The sequence below is a fragment of the Cheilinus undulatus genome, linkage group 2 (assembly GCF_018320785.1).
Source record: "Cheilinus undulatus linkage group 2, ASM1832078v1, whole genome shotgun sequence".
NCBI lineage: Eukaryota > Metazoa > Chordata > Actinopteri > Labriformes > Labridae > Cheilinus > Cheilinus undulatus.
The window spans coordinates 8,394,816-8,414,373 of record NC_054866.1 but is presented as its reverse complement, the minus strand read 5'-3'; the positions used below and the strand labels follow the sequence as shown (position 1 = coordinate 8,414,373).

The window sequence follows — 19,558 nt, the reverse complement described above, 5'->3', positions numbered from 1 at the left end:
CCAGGGTTGCACGGCACTCATCAGTCAACAAGACTGTTTGAAAATGAGTCTTCATGTATTTCTGGGCCCACTGCAACTGTTTCTGCTTGTGAGCATTGGATCAGGTGGCAGAGTAGTAGATTTATGCACAACTGCAAACCTCTGGAGGATCCTACACCTTGAGGTTGGTGGGACTCCAGAGGCACCAGCAGCTTCAAATACTTGCTTGCTGCTTTGTAATGGCATTTTAGCAGCTGCTCTCTTAATCTGATGTATTTGTCTGTCAGAAACCTTCCTCATTATGTCTTTATCTGCACAAACCCGTCTGTGCTCTGAATCAGCCACAAATGTCTTCATTGTATGATGATCAGGATTAATTTTTCATTGAAGATCTGTTTTCATTCGTTATCCAAGGCATTACACTATTTGACACTTTTCAGCAGCAGAGATCCTTTTTCTTTCCATATTGCTTGAAACCTGTAGCCTGCTTAATAATGTGGAACAGTGCATTTTGAGGTTTTTATTTTTAAAAAAATAACGGTTATCATTGTGAAGTTTGTTCAAAAACATCTGAATTATGCTCTAACGGCTGATGACATGAAAAATACTCTGACTGTCATTTGCATTAATATTTAGGAAAATAAGAGAAAAATGTCATTTGCTTAATAATGTGGAAAGCAGTGTAGAAATTTGCTGTATATAAATGCAGCGTAGAGATCAATTTCCAGCTGTTAAGGACAAACTTTCCTCTGCTCTTGATCATTCCTAATGGTTTTCCCCTTTAAATTAAATTGTCTCGGAGTTTTACTCATTTTAAGTCATTTCTATTTTTAGCTAGTCTTAGTCTTGCCTTCCTCATAGAAGAAAAGATAGTCCGCTAACATTTTTAGTTTTAGTCAATGAAACATACACTGCACCCTCTATCTAAGTGTTGCTGTCATATTTGTGCATTTTAGACAGTGTGCAGGAGTTTGCCTCATCAACATCAACACAAACAGTATGGATATAAACCATTTTGTCCTACCCTATATCTTATTTGGAAATACATTCATACATCTGAAACACCTCATCTCTTGCCCAGCCCTACGTAAAAGCCAAAATAAAATGGTCCACAAACTATGGCCAGAAGAGTTCGCCTTTGAGCAGAATATTTAAGCCTAGTGTGAAACAGCATCTGTTTTTAATTTGCACATTAATTGAAGTGACACACCTGGCTCAGACCACCATGAGTGCTTTCAGAAACAGCTTTTATTTCACACATTTCAGAACCTGAATCTTTGTTCTTACTCTCTGTCAGTCCCAGCAGCCCTCACTGACATCTCAGCAAAAATACTCTGAAACTAAAACTGGCTTCCTGATGGATTTCCCTCTCAGTGAAGGAAGGGAAAAGGGGAAAAAAGAGACCCTCACCATGCAGAAAGTGTCACAGCTCTGAAATGAAGGCTGGAATATTCTGAGGGGATTCATGTCCTTGACAGTTCAGTGCTCCGTAGACTGTAACACGCTTGGCAGTTGGTCACAGCTAGTGGCACCGCCATGAAAGCAACCAGCGCGACTCTGTCACTCAGCCTCCTCAATTGTTATTCACTCAGGCTCGCGCCCTTGATTCAAATCATTAAAGGCAGTCAATTTCACCACTAAAGTCCAATTTGAATGCCTAACTACTTGCTCTGGCATGCTCCCCTGCAAATGTAGGAAGCTAATTTGTGGAGGGGGGTGGTGAATTTTTATGGGTGTGAGCATTGCCCTGTAATGAATTATAGCAACCTGTAATAGGATGTGGGTCTGAGGTCTGCCCATGTTCAATTGAAGTGGAACTGAAGGGGTTTGGATAATTGAATCTGCGGCTCTGCCTTGTTACAGCTGAGGTTGAACAGGTTTTCTTCTTTTCGTCTCTGAATGTGAAGATTTTAATTTATTAGTCTCTGAATTTAGAGGTTTTATCAGAATTATAAAGCTTTGACATTTTGCATAAGACATCACAATGTCATCTTGTTACTGGACTTACTGCTCGAAATAAACACTTTTTCTCAGTACAAGGAAAGCTAAGAAGTCTTCAAATGCTATTATTAGATATCTCCAGATCTTTTAAAGAAGTTTGAAATAGTGTTTTCCCATAGCAACAAGGAATGCATGATGTTGGATTTTTGCAGATATCTCATATGCTGTTATTACCACGGTATTTGCAAGCATAGATGTGTAGGCATCAAGGCTTTCGTATACATAAGGATCCCATCCTTATGCAGAGAAATGCCTCTTTCAGTCTGGTCTTTGCAAGTTTGTTGCTTTGGGAGTGCCCTCGAGTTGTCTCACCTTATCTGACAGAGTACTGACATTTATGCTAAGTAAACTCGTTCTATTATGATGCTTTCTTTCACGTTTATGGCTCTGAAGTACACTTCAAATGCAACTATTGACAAAGGCTGTGCAATTAATTGAAATTTAGGTTAATTGGCAACGTTGCAAACTGCAATTCTCAAATAACCTGACACACGATGGTCTGTTTCAGATATTCATTGCTTGCATATTTTTCACATCCATCTGGGAAACCTCCCACACAAAGTGTTTGGGAAGGGCAAGATTTTTTCAGAATATTCTCAGAATGTGATTGGACGAACATTCTGTCTGTCACAGTCATCAAAATGTGGTAGACATGCTCAACTTCAGGTGTAAGCTGAGCTCAACAGGCAGGTGCTGCAATTATTTATGAACAGCTGAACTTGTTGGTGGATAAAACTCATACTGATAACCTGACATGCCAAAGACTTATTCATATATAAATTACATGAATAATTCACATTCTGCTGGGAAAGCTCCCATAGAAAGTGTTTCATAGGGCAGGACTTTTCAAGAAATGTATTCTGAAGGTGATTGGAGGAACGTTTTGTCTGTCACATTTGTGACAGACCAATCAGAGTGACAAGATAAAATCACATGGGCGCATGTGCGCTGTGGATTGTTCATGGCAGAGCTTCTTGGTGAATAAAATTGATGCCAAGGCCCATTGGGAGATGTGCAAAAACATCTTTTCTGCCGAGACAAGCTTTTGGTGTGGCTCTATGATCCTGTTTTATAAAGAAATGTGGCCTAGTTCCGATTAAACTGCCACTTTCCTATGGCTACATCCAAGCTTACAGCTACCACAGCAGCAGCTATTGGCTACATCGATGAATCCTACCGGTGATGATCACAAACCCATGCCAAAGCAGATGGCAGAAGAGCGAAAACATCTTTAAAATCATGAAAAGCTTTCAAAAGTGTTTTTACTTTTTAACTTCATGCAAACACATGGTCACGCTGTGGTTAAATTAACACTATCCTACAGTTTCATTTGAAGTAATCACCACACTGAAGGCAGCCATTGCTCTGAGAACAACTAAACCACGCCTGTAGCTACCACCTTGTTCACCTCAAATGACGCTGATTGGTCCAAACAGTGATTGGTTCGGCACAAACTTTGTGGATTGGATAGTTCTGATAAAACTAGGTTACTGTAGCTACATCTGAGCTAATTGCTGAACCACTGGCGGCCATTGCAATCGGCTTCCAGTGCAGCTAAACCCCACCTGTAGCTACTGCTTCGTTCTCCTCAAATGACTCTGACTGGTCTGGTTTGTTTTCAGACTATAATAGTTTACAGATAACCCTACTTTCCTTGTTTGTGTAAGTTCTTGTTGTTCAAAATGAAAATGACATAAAAATGATCACAACTGGATAATTTTTCAAAATAGTTCAGCCCAGTTATCGACTAAAATGCATCTTAGCCAAATGTCAACGCTTGTACTCCTGTTAACATTTATTGTGAATGACATTGTAGTAATCATTTCGCTGCAAGTGGTCAATAGTACAGAAGCATTTGTATTAAAAGGCATTTTTCTGTTTCTTTTTGACAGAGATGTTGTCTGTGGTCACAAAAATCCTGCAGCTGGACATGTCAATCAACCTCTACATGTTTCACGGAGGGACAAACTTTGGCTTCATGAGTGGGGCGTTTGGTCATGAATTACTTGCACCTAAACCGATGGTGACGAGCTATGGTATGTGTGATTTTTTTATTATTTTTTTTAGATTAAGACTCTGGCCTGTTTGATAAAAGGTTTGGTAGTTCAGCTTATAAAATACAAAAAGTGACTCAAAAGAGATTCAGGAAGGCTCACAGTAAATGCAAAAGAACAAAAAATGAAGGACAAGAAACGAGCAGCTGCATAAACTATATTGACAAAAGTATTTGGCAAGACCTGTTAATTATTGAATTCAAGTGTTTCAATCAGACCCGTTGCCACAGGTGTATAAAACCAAGCACCTAGCTATTCAGTCTCCATTTGTAAACATTTGTGATATAAAATGGGCCGTTCTGAAGAGCTCAGTGACTTCAGGTGGGGTACTGCCCTGGATGCCACCTTTGCAATAAGACGATTTGTGAAATATTAATTCCTGCTGGATATTCCACAGTTAACTGTAAGTGATATTATTAGAAAGTGGAAGTTTTTAAGAACAACAGCAACTAAACCACAAAGTAATGGTACGTGGAAGAAGGGTCAACAACTACTAAGGTCCATGGTGCTTTAAAGTCAGCAGTGCTCTGCTGATTCTATAGCTGAAGATTTCTGAACTTCCACTGGCATTAAAGATAGCACAAAAACTGTGGTGGGAACTTGATGGAATGGGTTTTCGTGGCCTAGCAGCTGCACTCAAGCCTCATTTCATCAGGCCCAATGCCAAGTGTCAGATGGAGTGGTGAATAATACTTCTCTGTTTGGCAGTGACACGGATGAGTCTGGGTTCTGAGAACGTGACCTGCCTGACTGCGTGTGCCAACTGTGAAGTTTGGTGAAGGAGAAATAATGGCATGGGTCTGTTTTCAGGGTTTGGGCTAGGCCCCTGATTTCTATTGAAGGGGAAACTTAATGCTTCAGCATACCAAACCATTTTAGACAATACTATGCTTCCAACTTTGTGGCAACAGTTTGGGAAAGGCCTTTTTTTCATTACAACAGGACTGTGCCCAGTGCACAAAACAAGGACTAGAAAATACATGGTTTGATGAGTTTGGTGTGGAAGAACTTGACTGGCCCGCACAGATCCCTGACCTCAACCCCATCAGTCACCTTTGGGATGAACTGGAATGGAGATTGCGAACCACTCCTTCTCGTCCCAGATCAGTACCTGACCTCATAAATGCTCTACAGAGTGAATGGGCACACATTCCCACAGAAACACTCAAAAAATGTGAAAAGTCTTCAAAGAAGATTGGAGGCTGATATCGCTGCAAAAGGTGGATCAACTCTTTATCAAACTTAGATACAGTGTCTTTACAGTCCCTGTTGGTGTACTGGTCAGCCAGCCAAATACTTTTGTCCAAATGGCGTATACCAAAAAATACATTCATGTACTGCAGTGGAGGATATGCATGACGCCATGATTTCTTGGCAATGCACACATGGGATGGTGTAGATCTTGAGCTGATGTAAAATATTTATTTGAAATGGTGCCATTGCATTTATAAACCCACAGGTTGAAGCCTTACAATTCCACAAACTGTACTTAATATATCACCAAGCTGACGTGTTAAATTAGTGATGAGTATAATCTAAAGTCATGCCATGTTTTTACCTTAAAGGGACATATCATATCCCTTGCTTACTTTAGTCCTATAGAACCACTAACCAAACCAAACCCTCAACAAGACCTTTGTTAAACACTGGTGGCTGCCCTTCAAGGCAATATGGCACCTTGAATAAATCATTTGAAATTCACACATAGCTGCTGTAAGACTGTGTTAAGTAATCATGATCTCACCATCAATCATAACAACAGTCATTATGTTTTTGCCATAATTGAGCAGCCGTAGTGTTAGCCTGTGTGCTTTAAATAAATGAGGATAAGATAAGCTCATAATTAGATGTTAAGGCTGTTTGAAAGTTCGAGAGATGGCACAATCCTTACTCCTAAGCCTCTGACCTTCGACTGCTTTAAAATTTGAATATGAAGTGCCCACTAATGAATTCATTACCCAATCAAATGCATGAGAATCGTAAATTAAAGATGGTAGAGTGGGTTTTAATGCCTCCTCTGGGGGATGTAACACTGTAATGACCTCCTTCTTGAGAAAGGAGATAATTCTGAAAACTGCCCTGCAGACAGGGAGTCCAACTCTGACCTTCAGCAGCCATCACACCTCTGTTTACTCCTCAGAGTGCCCTTCAGCTTTGTTTTATTTTTCTTTTTGCTTCAAACGGCTCCATTTTCTGTCAAGATAACCCAAAATGTGTCTCGGCCCACTGCCGTCTCAAGATGTTTGATAGGGGAGCCCAGTGAAAGCATCTGCCGCGGTAAGAGGCATCCCTGCCTCTCTGCGGCTCCCGAGCCTGCTGTTCTGATAGCGCATTATCTTTCAGATTACGATGCTCCATTATCCGAGGCTGGGGATTACACCAACAAGTACCATCTTCTGAGGAATTTATTCAGCCTCTACCACAGTGAGTGTTGCTTGTTGTCGCTGAGATGGGCTCCACATCTTCTGTCTCTCTTTCTCTGCCTTTGCTTTCATCTCACCACTTAACTTAATTCTCCCTGTACAACCTGTTCTCTGTTGGCTAAAGTAGGATAGCTGCATATGATTACAAGAGTGGATTAGATATGGGTTTGTGTGGGGTTGTTCATGTATGTGAGATTTTTGTCAAGTCAGGACCTCCAATTACCGCCCACTGTGACAACTAAACACTTGTTTTTAAATGTTTTTATTGCTTCAGTAGTTTGTATTTGTGATAGTAAAAGATGAATTAATTAATCAGTAATGTGGCTGAAATACAGACTAAAAACTAGCTCAAGGTTTATTGGTCATAAATGCCAGAAAGGGCAGTCAGTATATCAAGCTTTTCTGGTGCCTCAATATTTTTTCAAACAAGACATGAGGTCAGAAATAATCGTAAGTATCAGTTAGGGCTGGGCAATAAATTGCGAATGAGATTAAATCGCAATATGGCATGCTTCAATTTACAAATTGCTAATGTTACTATATTACTTTAACTTGAAATATGTCAAACTACCAGTTTAATTTTTTGCAGCAGCAGAGATTATATGCACATTTTGCAAACATTCAAGTGTATTTTTTTTATAAATGGTCAACAAAAAATGTCCTTTTTGTGTTTTATGTACGTTTGTCTTAATCAGAATGAGTGACATAAAACAATAATCCCCATCCAATAAAACAATTGATTTCAAATTTGCAATATGAGCAACAATAATTGCAATTGGAAATATTTTTTTAATTGTTCCTCCCTGGTTCATTCTGTCTAATATTAATGAAGCTTAACAGTAGTTCATGGAAGTCACACCCCTATATGCTATTGGCTGACAGCCAGTTACAGCAGTTATTGCCTCTCATCTCCCATAGCCAATCACAGCTCTTTCTCTCAACACAGGGGTCCATTTACAGATGGCGAACTGCTCTCTAATCTAGTGGTTCTCTACCTTGGGGGGGTCCCGAGACACTGAGAGGGGGTCCCCAGATTCCCTAAAAAACTAAGAATACTTTTTAAAATTACACTGTTGCCACTTTACACCAATTTTAACCTGTTTTCATCAATTTTCCCTCCTATTTTTTGTCAATTTTAAACCCTTTCCAGCACTTTTTTCTGCCTGTTTTTGCCACTTCTAAACCAATTCTTACCACTTAAGCCTAATGTTGCCTCTGTTGACCCATTATTGCCACTATTAACCCCTTTTTTACCACTTTTTACACCCAATTTTTCCCCTTTTACCCACATTTCACTATCTGATATGCCCATTTTTGCTATTTTAACCAATTTCTGCTAATATCTGCCTATTTTCTCTCTCTCAGTTAACAGGTTTTTTTTTGCCAGTTTATATAAATTATCCCATTTCACCAAATTTCTTCACATTTTTGCCAATTTAAAGCAATGTCAGCCACTTTTTAACTTTTTTTTATCATTATTTATGCCCATTTTTCCACTTAAAACCATTTTTGACGTTGACTTTTTTTTTGCTACTTTTATGTAATTGTTACCACTTCTAACCCATTTCTACTATTTTAAGGTCCAATTTCACCACTTTTTCCACCTTTTTTTGCCATTATTAACCCATTTTTTGATATTTAATATTTGATATTTAATTTTTTTTTAAGAAAAGGTATTTACATTGTTTAGAAGGCTATTTACTACACAAATGATTTAAAAAAAATTTGTTTATTTGATAAGAGTGGTTATTTGATCAGATTAGATATAAAATATGTTTTTGCTGACCTCCATGGGCCACCAGTTTGGCTCAGCGGCAGAAAGCTTTGCCCTTTATCCCCCACCTTGTCTGCAGATGACTATTCTTGATTTTGTGTGGCTGTGTTCAACCACTTTCAGGTACAGTGGGGGTCCCCAGACTCTGGCACCTTTATTTTGGGGGTCGCAGGCTGAAAAGGTCGAGAACCCCTGCTCTAATCAATGCTGATGCGTCCCACTGCTGCTGGCAAAGCTTCACCTCCTCCACCCCAGCCGCCTCCTTCATAGCTTAGATATTGTTGCACCCTCGTATTCATGCTACTATAGATTAATTGCTTTTGAATAATTTTGACAATTATATGCAATTACATATTTTGAAAATCTAGTTATATATCATGTATCAACATTCAGCTGAAAAATATTAAGATCTGATTTTTGAATGATATTACCCAGTCCTAATGTGAGATGGTGTATGTGTAATGACTTCCTTTGAGCTCCTCCAGGCTTTCTTACACACTGTTGTTCATGTGTACATTTTACGAACTTGTTGCCGTACATGTGCACACTGTAAATCAAATGTAGCTGTAAGTGAACTTGAAAGTGTCACCAGTAGAAGACCTATGTTCAGGCATGTGTTTTTGTCATCACTCATCTCTAAATGATTACACTTCCAAATTTGGCTGCTATCAGTTTACATGTTGGCTGAACTAAATATAATGCATGCATACGTATCATAAGAGACTGTGAAAGAGTTAAAATTCATGCTGATTTGATAAACAAGTGTTTGTGGTCAGGGGGCAGAAGTCTCAGTTGTTTTGTGCCTGGACCAGAAATGTAGCTTTTGGCAATTTGAGATAACAAAGATGTGATTTTTCCCAGAGTTTGTTGTGATTAGAGATAGTTTGAAAGGCCGTGTGCGTGATTCATCCTTATGTCTTGTAGTCTGCTGAACAATGAGCAGTGGCCTGGATATGAGGGGGAGTCTGAGAAGGCTTTCTGTTCCACTTAGCAGCCACTAACCCATGACCTAATTCCTCATTAGATCAGCTAGATATTTTATGATTGTTTGGTTGTCAAATCGTGTACAATATTTGAGCCACCCTTCAGCTCTGCAGTGGGGTGTGGGTGATTTTGCATGGTTTCAGGCTGCTCTGCCAGACTTTCAAACAGCTTTAAATAAATAACCTGTGAAATGAATCAGTGTTTTGTTAAACCATTACAATCATAACCTATAAAAAATGTTTTTTCAGTGAGCACTAGTCCCGTCTTTGGTTTTACAAATAAGCCACTAAAAGCTGGAGAAGATAGTGGCCATTATCCTCAAAGCTTTGCTCGACTGATCCAGCAGCTACTGCGTGGTGTTAAGAAAATGCAGTTGTGTCATCTCCAGAGAGACGGCTGGTGTCTCTGCATGCTTTAACACCTCTAAAAGCAGTCGAGAGGGCTAGGGCACCCCTGGTCATCATATTGTAGAGTAACATAAGGCCACAGAGTGGGTGAAAAGGCTCATAGTAGAGACATAAAGCATTTATAATCCCAAATAAATAGAAATATATTCACACTGTAGGCCAAAGTGACCTGTGACTGATTATTTTTCTCCTTTTAGGCCTAGATATTTTCAAAATAAAATTGGGTTGCTTATGTGTATGAAGTTGACACAGAAGTCTAAGACCCTGTTCATTTTTTATGTATTTATTTTTAAAAATTTATTTTTGGTCTTTTAGTGCCTGTAATGATAGAGGAAGACAGTGGATAGAATCGGGAAGAGAGAGTTGCAGTGAAGGTCCACAGGCTGGATTCAAACCCAGGCCGCATACATGGGGCACGCCTTAAACCCCTTAGCCATCTGCACCCCCCCAAGCCCCTGTTAAAACCTTGCGTTGACACAGATTAACATCTGTTTTGGGCATTGGGTACCAAGTGGAATCCTTGTGGAGACACCTAAATGTGTACTGAAGGCAGTCTGATATCCGATAGATCAGACTGCTTACAGAGGTGATCTGGGATGCATTAATCTGGATTTGTCCAGTTGACTATCTACAGTAGTACACCCAGAGCAAGAAATAAAGCGTAACATTTGCTTATTGTAATGGAGTCATAGGGTGTGTTTACATAGGCGTAATCATTCTGATTATGAGTCATATCCTGGTTTGGATTTGCTTACATGACAGTGCATCCTGGTTATTTATACCCCTGTAGACATTAAAAATACTAGTATCCCGTTTTCTGATCACTGTATCTTCTCCTCACAGACATCTGTGAAAGTTCGTCCGTGAATTTTGTGTTTTGTTGCAATCCAATGTCTTAATACACTTCCATAAAATAAAAATATTAATTTCTCAGGCTGTTAGCCACTTGTTCAGAAGTTATAAAAGTCATTATGCAGGAACTGGCTTTTAGAAAACAAACAAAACAAGCCGAATTGAGTTTGCTGTGTAAATGCAGCCTTTGTCACCCCACTTTTTTAATCAGCTCTGTCAGACTTTGCAGTGTTGCATTTTCATTTACAAAGTCAAAACCTCTTCCCTCTTTTGCTTCTTCTCAAACTTCATAAGTACGGGTTGTGTATGCAAAAATATATACAATACATGAAGCAAAATTTCCTGAGGTTTGTTTTGAATTGTTTGTATCTTCTGAGTATAAAAGGATAAATAAAATGCAAAATTCATACACAGATAGAAACAGCATTAAACAAGCATTTTACCTTGTTGTTTTCAGCCCAGCCTCTGACTGACATGCCCTATCCCACGGAGAAGAGAGCCTACCAGCCTGTTGTCATTGAGCAGCACTTATCTCTGTGGGACTGTCTGCATTTCACTGAAAAGGTAAGCTACAGACACAGAGAGAGGCAGAAAAATGATATATATAAGTCATCCAGGATTGCTGTTAGCAGTTTTACTCAGACAACGTGAAAACAGCCACAAAATCTAAGATAAAAATGAAACTTTAGAAACCTCTTGGTAGGTTGAAGCAAGATCTGCACGAGAAAAATCTGCAATGTGCACTTTAATTATTCAATATTGTGATAAGGATATGAAGTAAAATAAATATTTAAGACTTCATATTGGCTGTAGCTCACAGTTATACGTCTATCTGCCCTTCTGCATTTTTATACATTACCTGTGTTTGCATCATTCTCTGCCTGGATCCAGAGTAAGTCCCAGTCTCAGCACCCACTAGTAGTCCACGTCTATGATCATATAATAGACGGTCCAAGGAAATATCAAGAATTTCTCTGTAATTCCTGTGAAATCAGAAGTTAATGCTGAAAGACCTTGTCTGTGTGACGTATACATTAGCAAAGTAGACACCATCATGTCTTGGTTCGTGATATTCCTAACAAATCAAATTTTAAAATCTAAGTAAAATGATAGAAGGAGAGTTATTCTGCAGCTTTTATCATGCTCACTTCAGCAGCCTGAGGACAAAATAAGAAACTAATTTTAATGTGATTTATCCACAATTAAGGGGAATAAAGTTTTCTGAAATAACAACATAATGTACAGAAAGCCGATGGAAATAGCTGCTGCCAGTATAGCGGTTAGCTCAGATATAGCAGCAGTTTTATCAGAACTGGACCACATTTCTTTATCAAGTGGACAGCAAAGAAAAGCATTGAAAGTCTTTCATGATGGAATAAATATTTTTGCTTTTCTCCAGACCTGCTTCGGCATGAGTTTGCATTATTTGCAGGTGGGTTTGGCTTCACTGGAAGCCGGTTAATACAATGGCTGCCACCAGTGTAGCAATTACCATGCCTGAATACTTGGACTATGTAACTAGTATTTAGTTTTGCATTCAATCAGTGATAAAGATAACCCCTGTGACATAAACTTTTTTAAACTCACAATATCATAAGGGGAGATGCACAGCAGCACAGGGGCTAGTGCTGATGTTGCAAGTAGGTTCCTGGTTCAAATCTTGGTCAGGTTTTTCTGTGTGGAGTTTGCAGGTTACTACCGGAGCTGTGCATGTCTACTTCTTAATTTTGTCTTGTCACTCTGACTGACCCACAGTTTGTCCAGTTACCATCTGAGATTTTTTTTTTTTTTAAGTCCTGCCTTTCCCAAACACCTTGTATAGGAGTTTGACCCTGGTGGGTCAGGTTACGACTAAAATGCTTGGTAGCCAAAATATTAATAGCAATACTTCCACCGTCCACTCTAAGCCGTGTCTGCAACAGGTCTATGAGGATATGTCCAATAAACGGAATAAATTGCCTAACAACACAAAATCTCTCCTAATGAAACAGGTTGAGAAAATGATTTGTATAAAGAACCTTCTGGGAGGGTGTCATCATGTCTGTTTTCTTTCATGTCCACCACTTTAGCCATTTACACCGTGCTCTTTAGGGCCATTTATATTCACACCAGATGTAGCACGTCTGGCAGTTGCTTACAACATTAATTATTCACTCCCTGTCGCAATAATGTGCTTCCCTCTGAGACAACAATTACTTTGCCCCTGACCAGCCGCACGGCCTTGTTTAAAGAGACTTTTCTCTTCAGCGTCTTCAGAGAGCCTGAGTGGGATGTAAGAGTTTGATATTGTATCAGTGTGCTTGGATGTAGGTGGTTAATCGTGTCATAGCGGGGAGTGTTTATTGTCTTATGAAGAGTGCATAATGCAACCTCCCGAGGGTATAAAGGGAATGCGGGTGAATAAAAGAAAAGCCCTGTGCACGAGACAAGAAAGCTTCATTGAGTCTGAGAAATCTTCACTTAGGATGAAGCTATCTTTCAAGTGAGAGACTCTGCAGCAGGAATCATAAGACCCAATCTGCACTGAAATGTCTTTGTGATTTAGGGAAGTGTTAAAATAAACAAGCAAATATAATTCAACTACGCAGAAACATCTTTAACTAGAACTACATGGCTCTGTTAGGTATACAACTGGCAGACAATGAAATTACAATGGTCTAGAACCTTGGTTCCCAACCTGGGGTCCAGGACCCCCAGGGGGGGCGCCAAAGATCTCAAGGGGGGTGCGAGGCTTTGTCTGCTTTGAGGCTGCCAAAAATAGATGTGCAAATATTGACTAAAACCATGATAACACAATTGGTAAGTAGTTTATGCAAAGGTCTTTAGATAATAAAAGCATTCATAGGCCTCTTTTTAGGGTTTTATCAGCGAAACAATTCAAATCTTTGTTGATTTTTGGCATCAGTGTGTCACTTTTTCTTCTCTCTTGGGTCCGGGGGGGGCTCCGCTTTTCTTAGGTGCATGTAAGGGGGGCTTCAAGGAAAAATGGTTGGGAAACACTGGTCTAGAAGAAGGGCAGGGGTGGTTCGACCAATGGATCACAGAGTTAGGGTAGATGTTATTCATAGAAATCTTACTAGCAAGGGATGAACTTCAGGCCATCTAACCCTGACCTTTGATCTCCAAAATCTAATCAGTTTATCATCAAGTCTGTCCAGAGTTTGAAGAAAATCCCTCAAAGTGTTCTTTGAGATATTAGTGTCATAGAGATATTTGGGCCATATCCCCCTTATGACCAAAATCAGCAAAGACCTGATTATCAAATGGATCTAAAGATGAGCATGACTGATTTTCCTCTGGTGTGAGGTGTGTTCACAGTGATCTTTCCCTCTCTGATCTGCTCAGGAGACTATTGAAGCTGTTCTGACTTGAGATTTAACACCTTAAGTATTTATGATTAGAAATCCTGTAGTGTGGGGGGAACTTAGGACAGCGAGCACTCACTCTGTAGATTGTTAACGGAGCTATAGCCAATCAGGAAGCAAGCTGACCAAAGGAGGAAGCACAACAAACAAAGCCATGGCAATGATAGTAAACATGAAGCATAAAGTCAGAAAGATGTCAGAAATCGGGGAACCACTTGATGATTTGTTGCAGGAGTGTTTATAATGTAAAACAAACCATGAATGAACAGACAAAGAAAGGAGTTGGACTGAAATTGCTACTGCAATGGATGCAGCTGCTTGCTAACAGCTAGCCAAATCAAGCCTGTTTACACTAAAATCATGTTTTTCAGCACATGATTTGGAGTTTTGAGAGTGGAGATTCTGGTTGTCAAGACAATCTGGCTACAGACATGTCAGATGCCCCTCTTCCAGACCTTAAATGTGAGATGTCATCTCTGTCAGAATGTAAATACACGCTAAAACTTTCAAAAGAAAGATTAAACTGCTGTGAAGGGTTAGGTTAAGGGTTAAGGTAAGTGTTAGGATACCAGAACTTTAAAGGTTAAAATCTGCAAAACATGATTACTAAACATTTAATCAAGCTGAGTAAACAGTCCACTTGCATGAAAAAAGCTAATTTTCAATTAAAACATTCTGTTGTAGCAAATGTAGCTGCATAAGCTATGTAGCTAATGTACTTAAAGGGATATTTCAGGATCTTTGAAGTTGGGTCGTATGAGGTACTTGGCTATAGTAGTGGCATTAGCCTCCAGTGATTTCTGTGAAAGTTGATCCTGTGGTTATTACGAGCTCAGAGAGATCCGGGCCATAGTGGTTTTAAACGGAAACATTTTGTCCATGTAGTTTAACGTGTTTTATGTAAAAATGGGGCAATAAAATATGTTGGCTCGCCTGTACACTGTGTCAAAAATGTACAAAGCACTTCATTTCTCCCAAAACCACCTCTGTGTCAGGCACTAGTTTACGTTGCAGCTTTAGGCATTTTTTTCTCCTTCTACTAATCTACATGGCTAAAACGTTCCCATCTATAGCCATTATGTGGTGGATCTCTTTGAGCTCGTAATAATCACAGCAACAACTTTCACAGAAATCACTGGAGGCTAATGCCACTACCATAGTCATGTACCTCATACGACCCAGCTTCAAAAATCCTGAAATATCCCTTTAACGTAGCTAAAGTTAAGCACACAAAGCACTTGGATATCTGTATATGAAGCTCAGCAGCATGTAGAAGACTTTGTTTTTACATTTTATGAACTCATTAAGTTCTTCATTTGATTTTTTTTTTTAGCCTTTTAAATCAGAAAAGCCTGTGAACATGGAGAACCTCCCAGTCAACAATAACAACGGTCAGTCCTACGGCTACACGCTGTATGAAACCACCATCACCCGTGCAGGAACTCTCCGATCAAACAACAATGTCAGAGACAGAGCGCTGGTAAGGACAGGCAGACAAAGGCAGAAATAAAACAACTACTGTATGAGAATGTTAAAAGAGCTGTCATCAAGCTTCCCATGGAGTTTAAAGTTCACATATTTGTGTGTATTTAAATTATGTATTTTTTCCATCCTAGGTTTTTGTGGACAAATATTTTATTGGTGTTCTGGATTATAAGACTCAAGAACTTGCACTCCCTGAAGGAAAGGTATTGTGGGTTTTAATATGTCACCTTCTGTGTAAAGATTAGAGGTGACAACAGATAGTCAAATATTTTAGGATTTGTTGGAAAAAGCTGTATTCCAGCACCAATCTCACAAACATCTGCTTATGAAACAAGGATCTTTGCATTTAAACTGTGCGGGGGTGTTAAATGTCTAGTTTCATATAAATTTGCCTGTATTCTCTGAATAAGTTATGACTCATAGGCTATCTTGGTATAAATATCAACTAATTAACACTTTTAATGCATTTCTGAAAATAACTCATGCCCTTTTAACCAGTCTCCTTTGCATTTTAAGAGATGAATCACGTAATTAAACTTAATGACAAAACTCATTACACTTGTCATGTTTTCCTGTAGTGTAGTTATTTTTTTAATACATATGGTAGGCTACATCTCTTCCTTTATAATCCAGAATGTACAGTGCATTAAGAAATTATTCAGACTCTCTTCACTTGCTACAGTAGTTTAAATTCATTCTTTCTCTCATTGATCTACACTTAGTACCCAGTGATGATGAAGTGGAAATAGAGTTTTAAAATTTTGGGAAATTCATAAAAAAAAACCAACTGAAATATCACATTGACATAAGTATTCAGACCCTTTGAACACTTGAAATTTAGCTCAGTTTCCTCCCATTTCTGTTGATCTCTGCTGAGATGTTTTTGCACTTTGATAAGAGTCCACCTGTGGTAAATTAAATTGATTGATTGTGATTTGAAAAGGCGCTCATTTCCCTATAGAACACCTCACAGCTGACAATGCGTATCAGAGTAAAAACCAAACCATGATGTCAAAGAAACTGCCTGCAGAGCTTAGAGACAGGATTGTTGCAAGGCACAGATCTAGGGAAGGCTGCAAAAACATTTCTGCCTCACCAGGTTTCCCAAGAGCACAGTGGCATCCACAATTCTCAGATGGTTGCTTGGCCAAACTGAGCAATCAGGGAGAAGGGCCTTAGTAAGACAGGTCGATCGAGAACCTGATGGCCACTCTGACTGAGCTCCAGAAGTCCTGTGTGGAGATGGGACAAACTTCCAGAAGGACAACCATTACTGCAGCTCTCCACCAATCAGACTTGAGAAACAAGATTCCCAGGACTGATCAAACCTGTTCCAACGCTCTCTGGACCTCAGACTTGGCCGAATGTTCACCTTACAACATGACAATTTACCTAAACATGCAGCCAAAGCAACACAGGAGTGGCTTTGGGACAACTTTGGGAATGCTCTAGAGTGGCCCTGCCAGAGCCCTGACTTCAACCCTATCAAACATCTCTGGGGAGAACTGAAAATGGCTGTCCACCACTAGTCCCCATCCAACCTGACAGAGCTTGAAACAGGTGTGCAAAGCTTGTTGCATCAAATTCAGAAAGACTTGAGCCTTTAATTGCTGCTGAAGGTGCTTCAACTAAGTGCTGAGTAAAGTGTCTGAATACTTATGTCTATGTGATGTTTCAGTCCTTTCTTTTGATGAATTTGCAAAATTCTAATTTCTAATTCTGTTTTCACTTTGACATTATGGGGCACTCAGTGTAGATATATGAAAAAAAACATTAAAACATTAATTGACTGTAGCATCAGGCTGCAACATAACAATATTGATAAAAGTGAAGGTCGTCTGAATACTTTCTAAATGCTCTTTAAGTGGTAGGCTGTATTTCTTCCTACATAAACCAGAATTTAGCTTTGCTTGTCATTTTACTTTGTGATGCCATTGCCAAAAAAGAATTAATTCCTTTATTAGGTAGGAAATTTTTTATATTGATGTTGGAATCCCATAAAATATGTTTGTTTCTCATTTCGTTTGATTTTAAGTATTACAGAATCTCAGTTACTTATTTAAACATTTATTTTGCAATCTTAATATGTAACAGTGTAATGTTGTACCAACTGTCTGTTGTTTCTGTGAGCAGTATAGATGCATAAATCAAAGTTTTGTGCGTAGTTACTTAGGCGTCCTTTTCCATTAAGCTATGGGCCTTCTGTGTTGTAAATATGCCGTAAGGTTTTAAGTTAATCATAATGTAGACCTAATGTTTGAAAAAAAGAATGGATCAAGTCCTTTCATGGAAGAAACTTTTATTCTATTTCTAGAAGACAAATAGTTTAATCATCTGGCTCATCTCCTTTGTTGCAAATGAGAATATGGATCAATAAGTGCCTGAAGAACAATGATTTTCAAAGATAGGACAACTTCAGGCAGAATATGATCAATCAGATTTAGCTACTGTATGTAAATCCTTTGTAACCCCGTCAATGAAGACTAAAGCCAGTCTTCTGTTAGTGAGATGTTAAATATTAATTACTTTATCCTTTTGAAAAACACAGTGTGTGAAAGCTTCAGGGAATGCTGATAAATGTTTTTGGCAGTGTGGTCCCAGTATCTGGCTGACAGTAGACCTTCAAATCTCTGTTTATCTCAACTTTGAGCTGATAACATCAGTGCTATAGAAGAGCACAGACTCAAATCAGCTTTCAGTGGACCATATTCCCATGGTGGTCTTGATCCTGTGACATCAGGCTCAAGGTGGGAAACTCAGATTTTGCTGTCATTGTTGTACTGGTAATTCCAGTCAATCTGTCATAAAAACATTAAGATTCTGACAACTATTTCTGTTTTATCATTCCCTGATTGGGAAGCAGAAAATGTATGCATTTAACATTCAACATTCACAGTAGAGTATGAAGATAGTCCTACACAATTAGGGTTATGTTTTAAGCTTGCATTAGATTTAATAAATCTACCTTGAACTTAAATATATTTTATTGTATGATAATATCTTTGATTAATGCAAAGTTATCTACTGTACCTGTTATCATCAGATATAAATAAACCCCCTTGAAGAGACTGAATGCTAAAAATAGCTTTGACATGATAGTTGCTGATAGATAATTAAACATGTTTTTCAACATAGAATGTGGTCTGACCTTTTCTGATTCTTTTCTGTTGTCTTTGTTTGGCAAAAATCTAATACTGTGCTTCCTCTTCTAAGAGAGTCTATAACCTACACCACATCAGCAACAACATCTGAAAGTCTTTTTATCCTTTTTTATTGTGTTACTTCTTTTCATTTTGAAGTACCATTGAGTGTCAATGACGCCTTCCTTGCTGTTGTTTCTCTGCAGGCTCACAGAACGCTGAGTTTACTGGTTGAAAACTGTGGAAGAGTGAACTACGGGACAACCCTGGATGAGCAACACAAAGGTACAAAGGCTTTGTACTTTTCCAGTCAACAGAAATCTCTCCAAATGAAATTAAACACTTTGAAAGCAACTAATTACCAGCGTCTTAAGATCCCAAAAACACTCACAGCAGCTTCGACTCACCTTTCAGGGCTTGTTGGAGATATCCAGTTGAACAAGCATATCCTCCGAGACTTCATTATTCACAGTCTGAGTTTGAAGCCAGGCTTTGTAAACAGGTTTGTGTTTTTCAATTATTATCTAGTTTCCCCTCCATGTTTGTGTTTCTCTGTCATTACACCTGCCTGCTCCTGATTCAATCTAGCTGATTATCTCCCTGCTTAGCACAATTACAACAGGAACATGATGTCGAAATTCACAAATAAAAATAAAGCCTTCCAGATCAGCTGCTCATGTTAAACGTTGGATTATAATTAGTGCACTCAGTAGATAATAAAGCTGGAGTCAGTGAGGATGTGGGGCTTTATACCTTTTCCAAACAAAGGTGACAGCACAAGATGATCCCATTATACAGAGAGAGAATGATTAAAATACAGGAAAACAGGAAAAGTATGGATCATTTACACTGCCTATTAAAAGTATTTATCCCCATGGATTTTTTTGTTTTTCTAAATCGATCATGGTGGATATAATTCCAAACAACTTTCAGATTTCTACAAAGTCATGTCAAACACAAACATGTGGATTAGAACAAGTGATGATTCACACCACAGTATTAAGTAGATCCACCTTTGGCTGCAATCACAGCACTGAGTCCGTGTGGATAGGTCCAGAAGTCATAGTTCTCTTGCAGACTGAATAATATTGGCC

The 19,558-nt window shown here is 38.9% G+C and overlaps 1 protein-coding gene across 1 annotated transcript in view; it reads left to right on the top strand.

The window, feature by feature from the left end:
• Positions 1-19,558, top strand: part of LOC121523926 (beta-galactosidase-1-like protein 2) — a 55,762-nt gene that overhangs the window by 24,978 nt on the left and 11,226 nt on the right. The window contains exons 10-16 of the mRNA XM_041809002.1: positions 3,873-4,016; positions 6,378-6,458; positions 10,932-11,038; positions 15,173-15,319; positions 15,456-15,527; positions 18,671-18,749; positions 18,879-18,966. Coding sequence (XP_041664936.1) covers positions 3,873-4,016; positions 6,378-6,458; positions 10,932-11,038; positions 15,173-15,319; positions 15,456-15,527; positions 18,671-18,749; positions 18,879-18,966 — 718 coding nt within the window. The remainder of the gene's footprint in view (positions 1-3,872; positions 4,017-6,377; positions 6,459-10,931; positions 11,039-15,172; positions 15,320-15,455; positions 15,528-18,670; positions 18,750-18,878; positions 18,967-19,558) is intronic.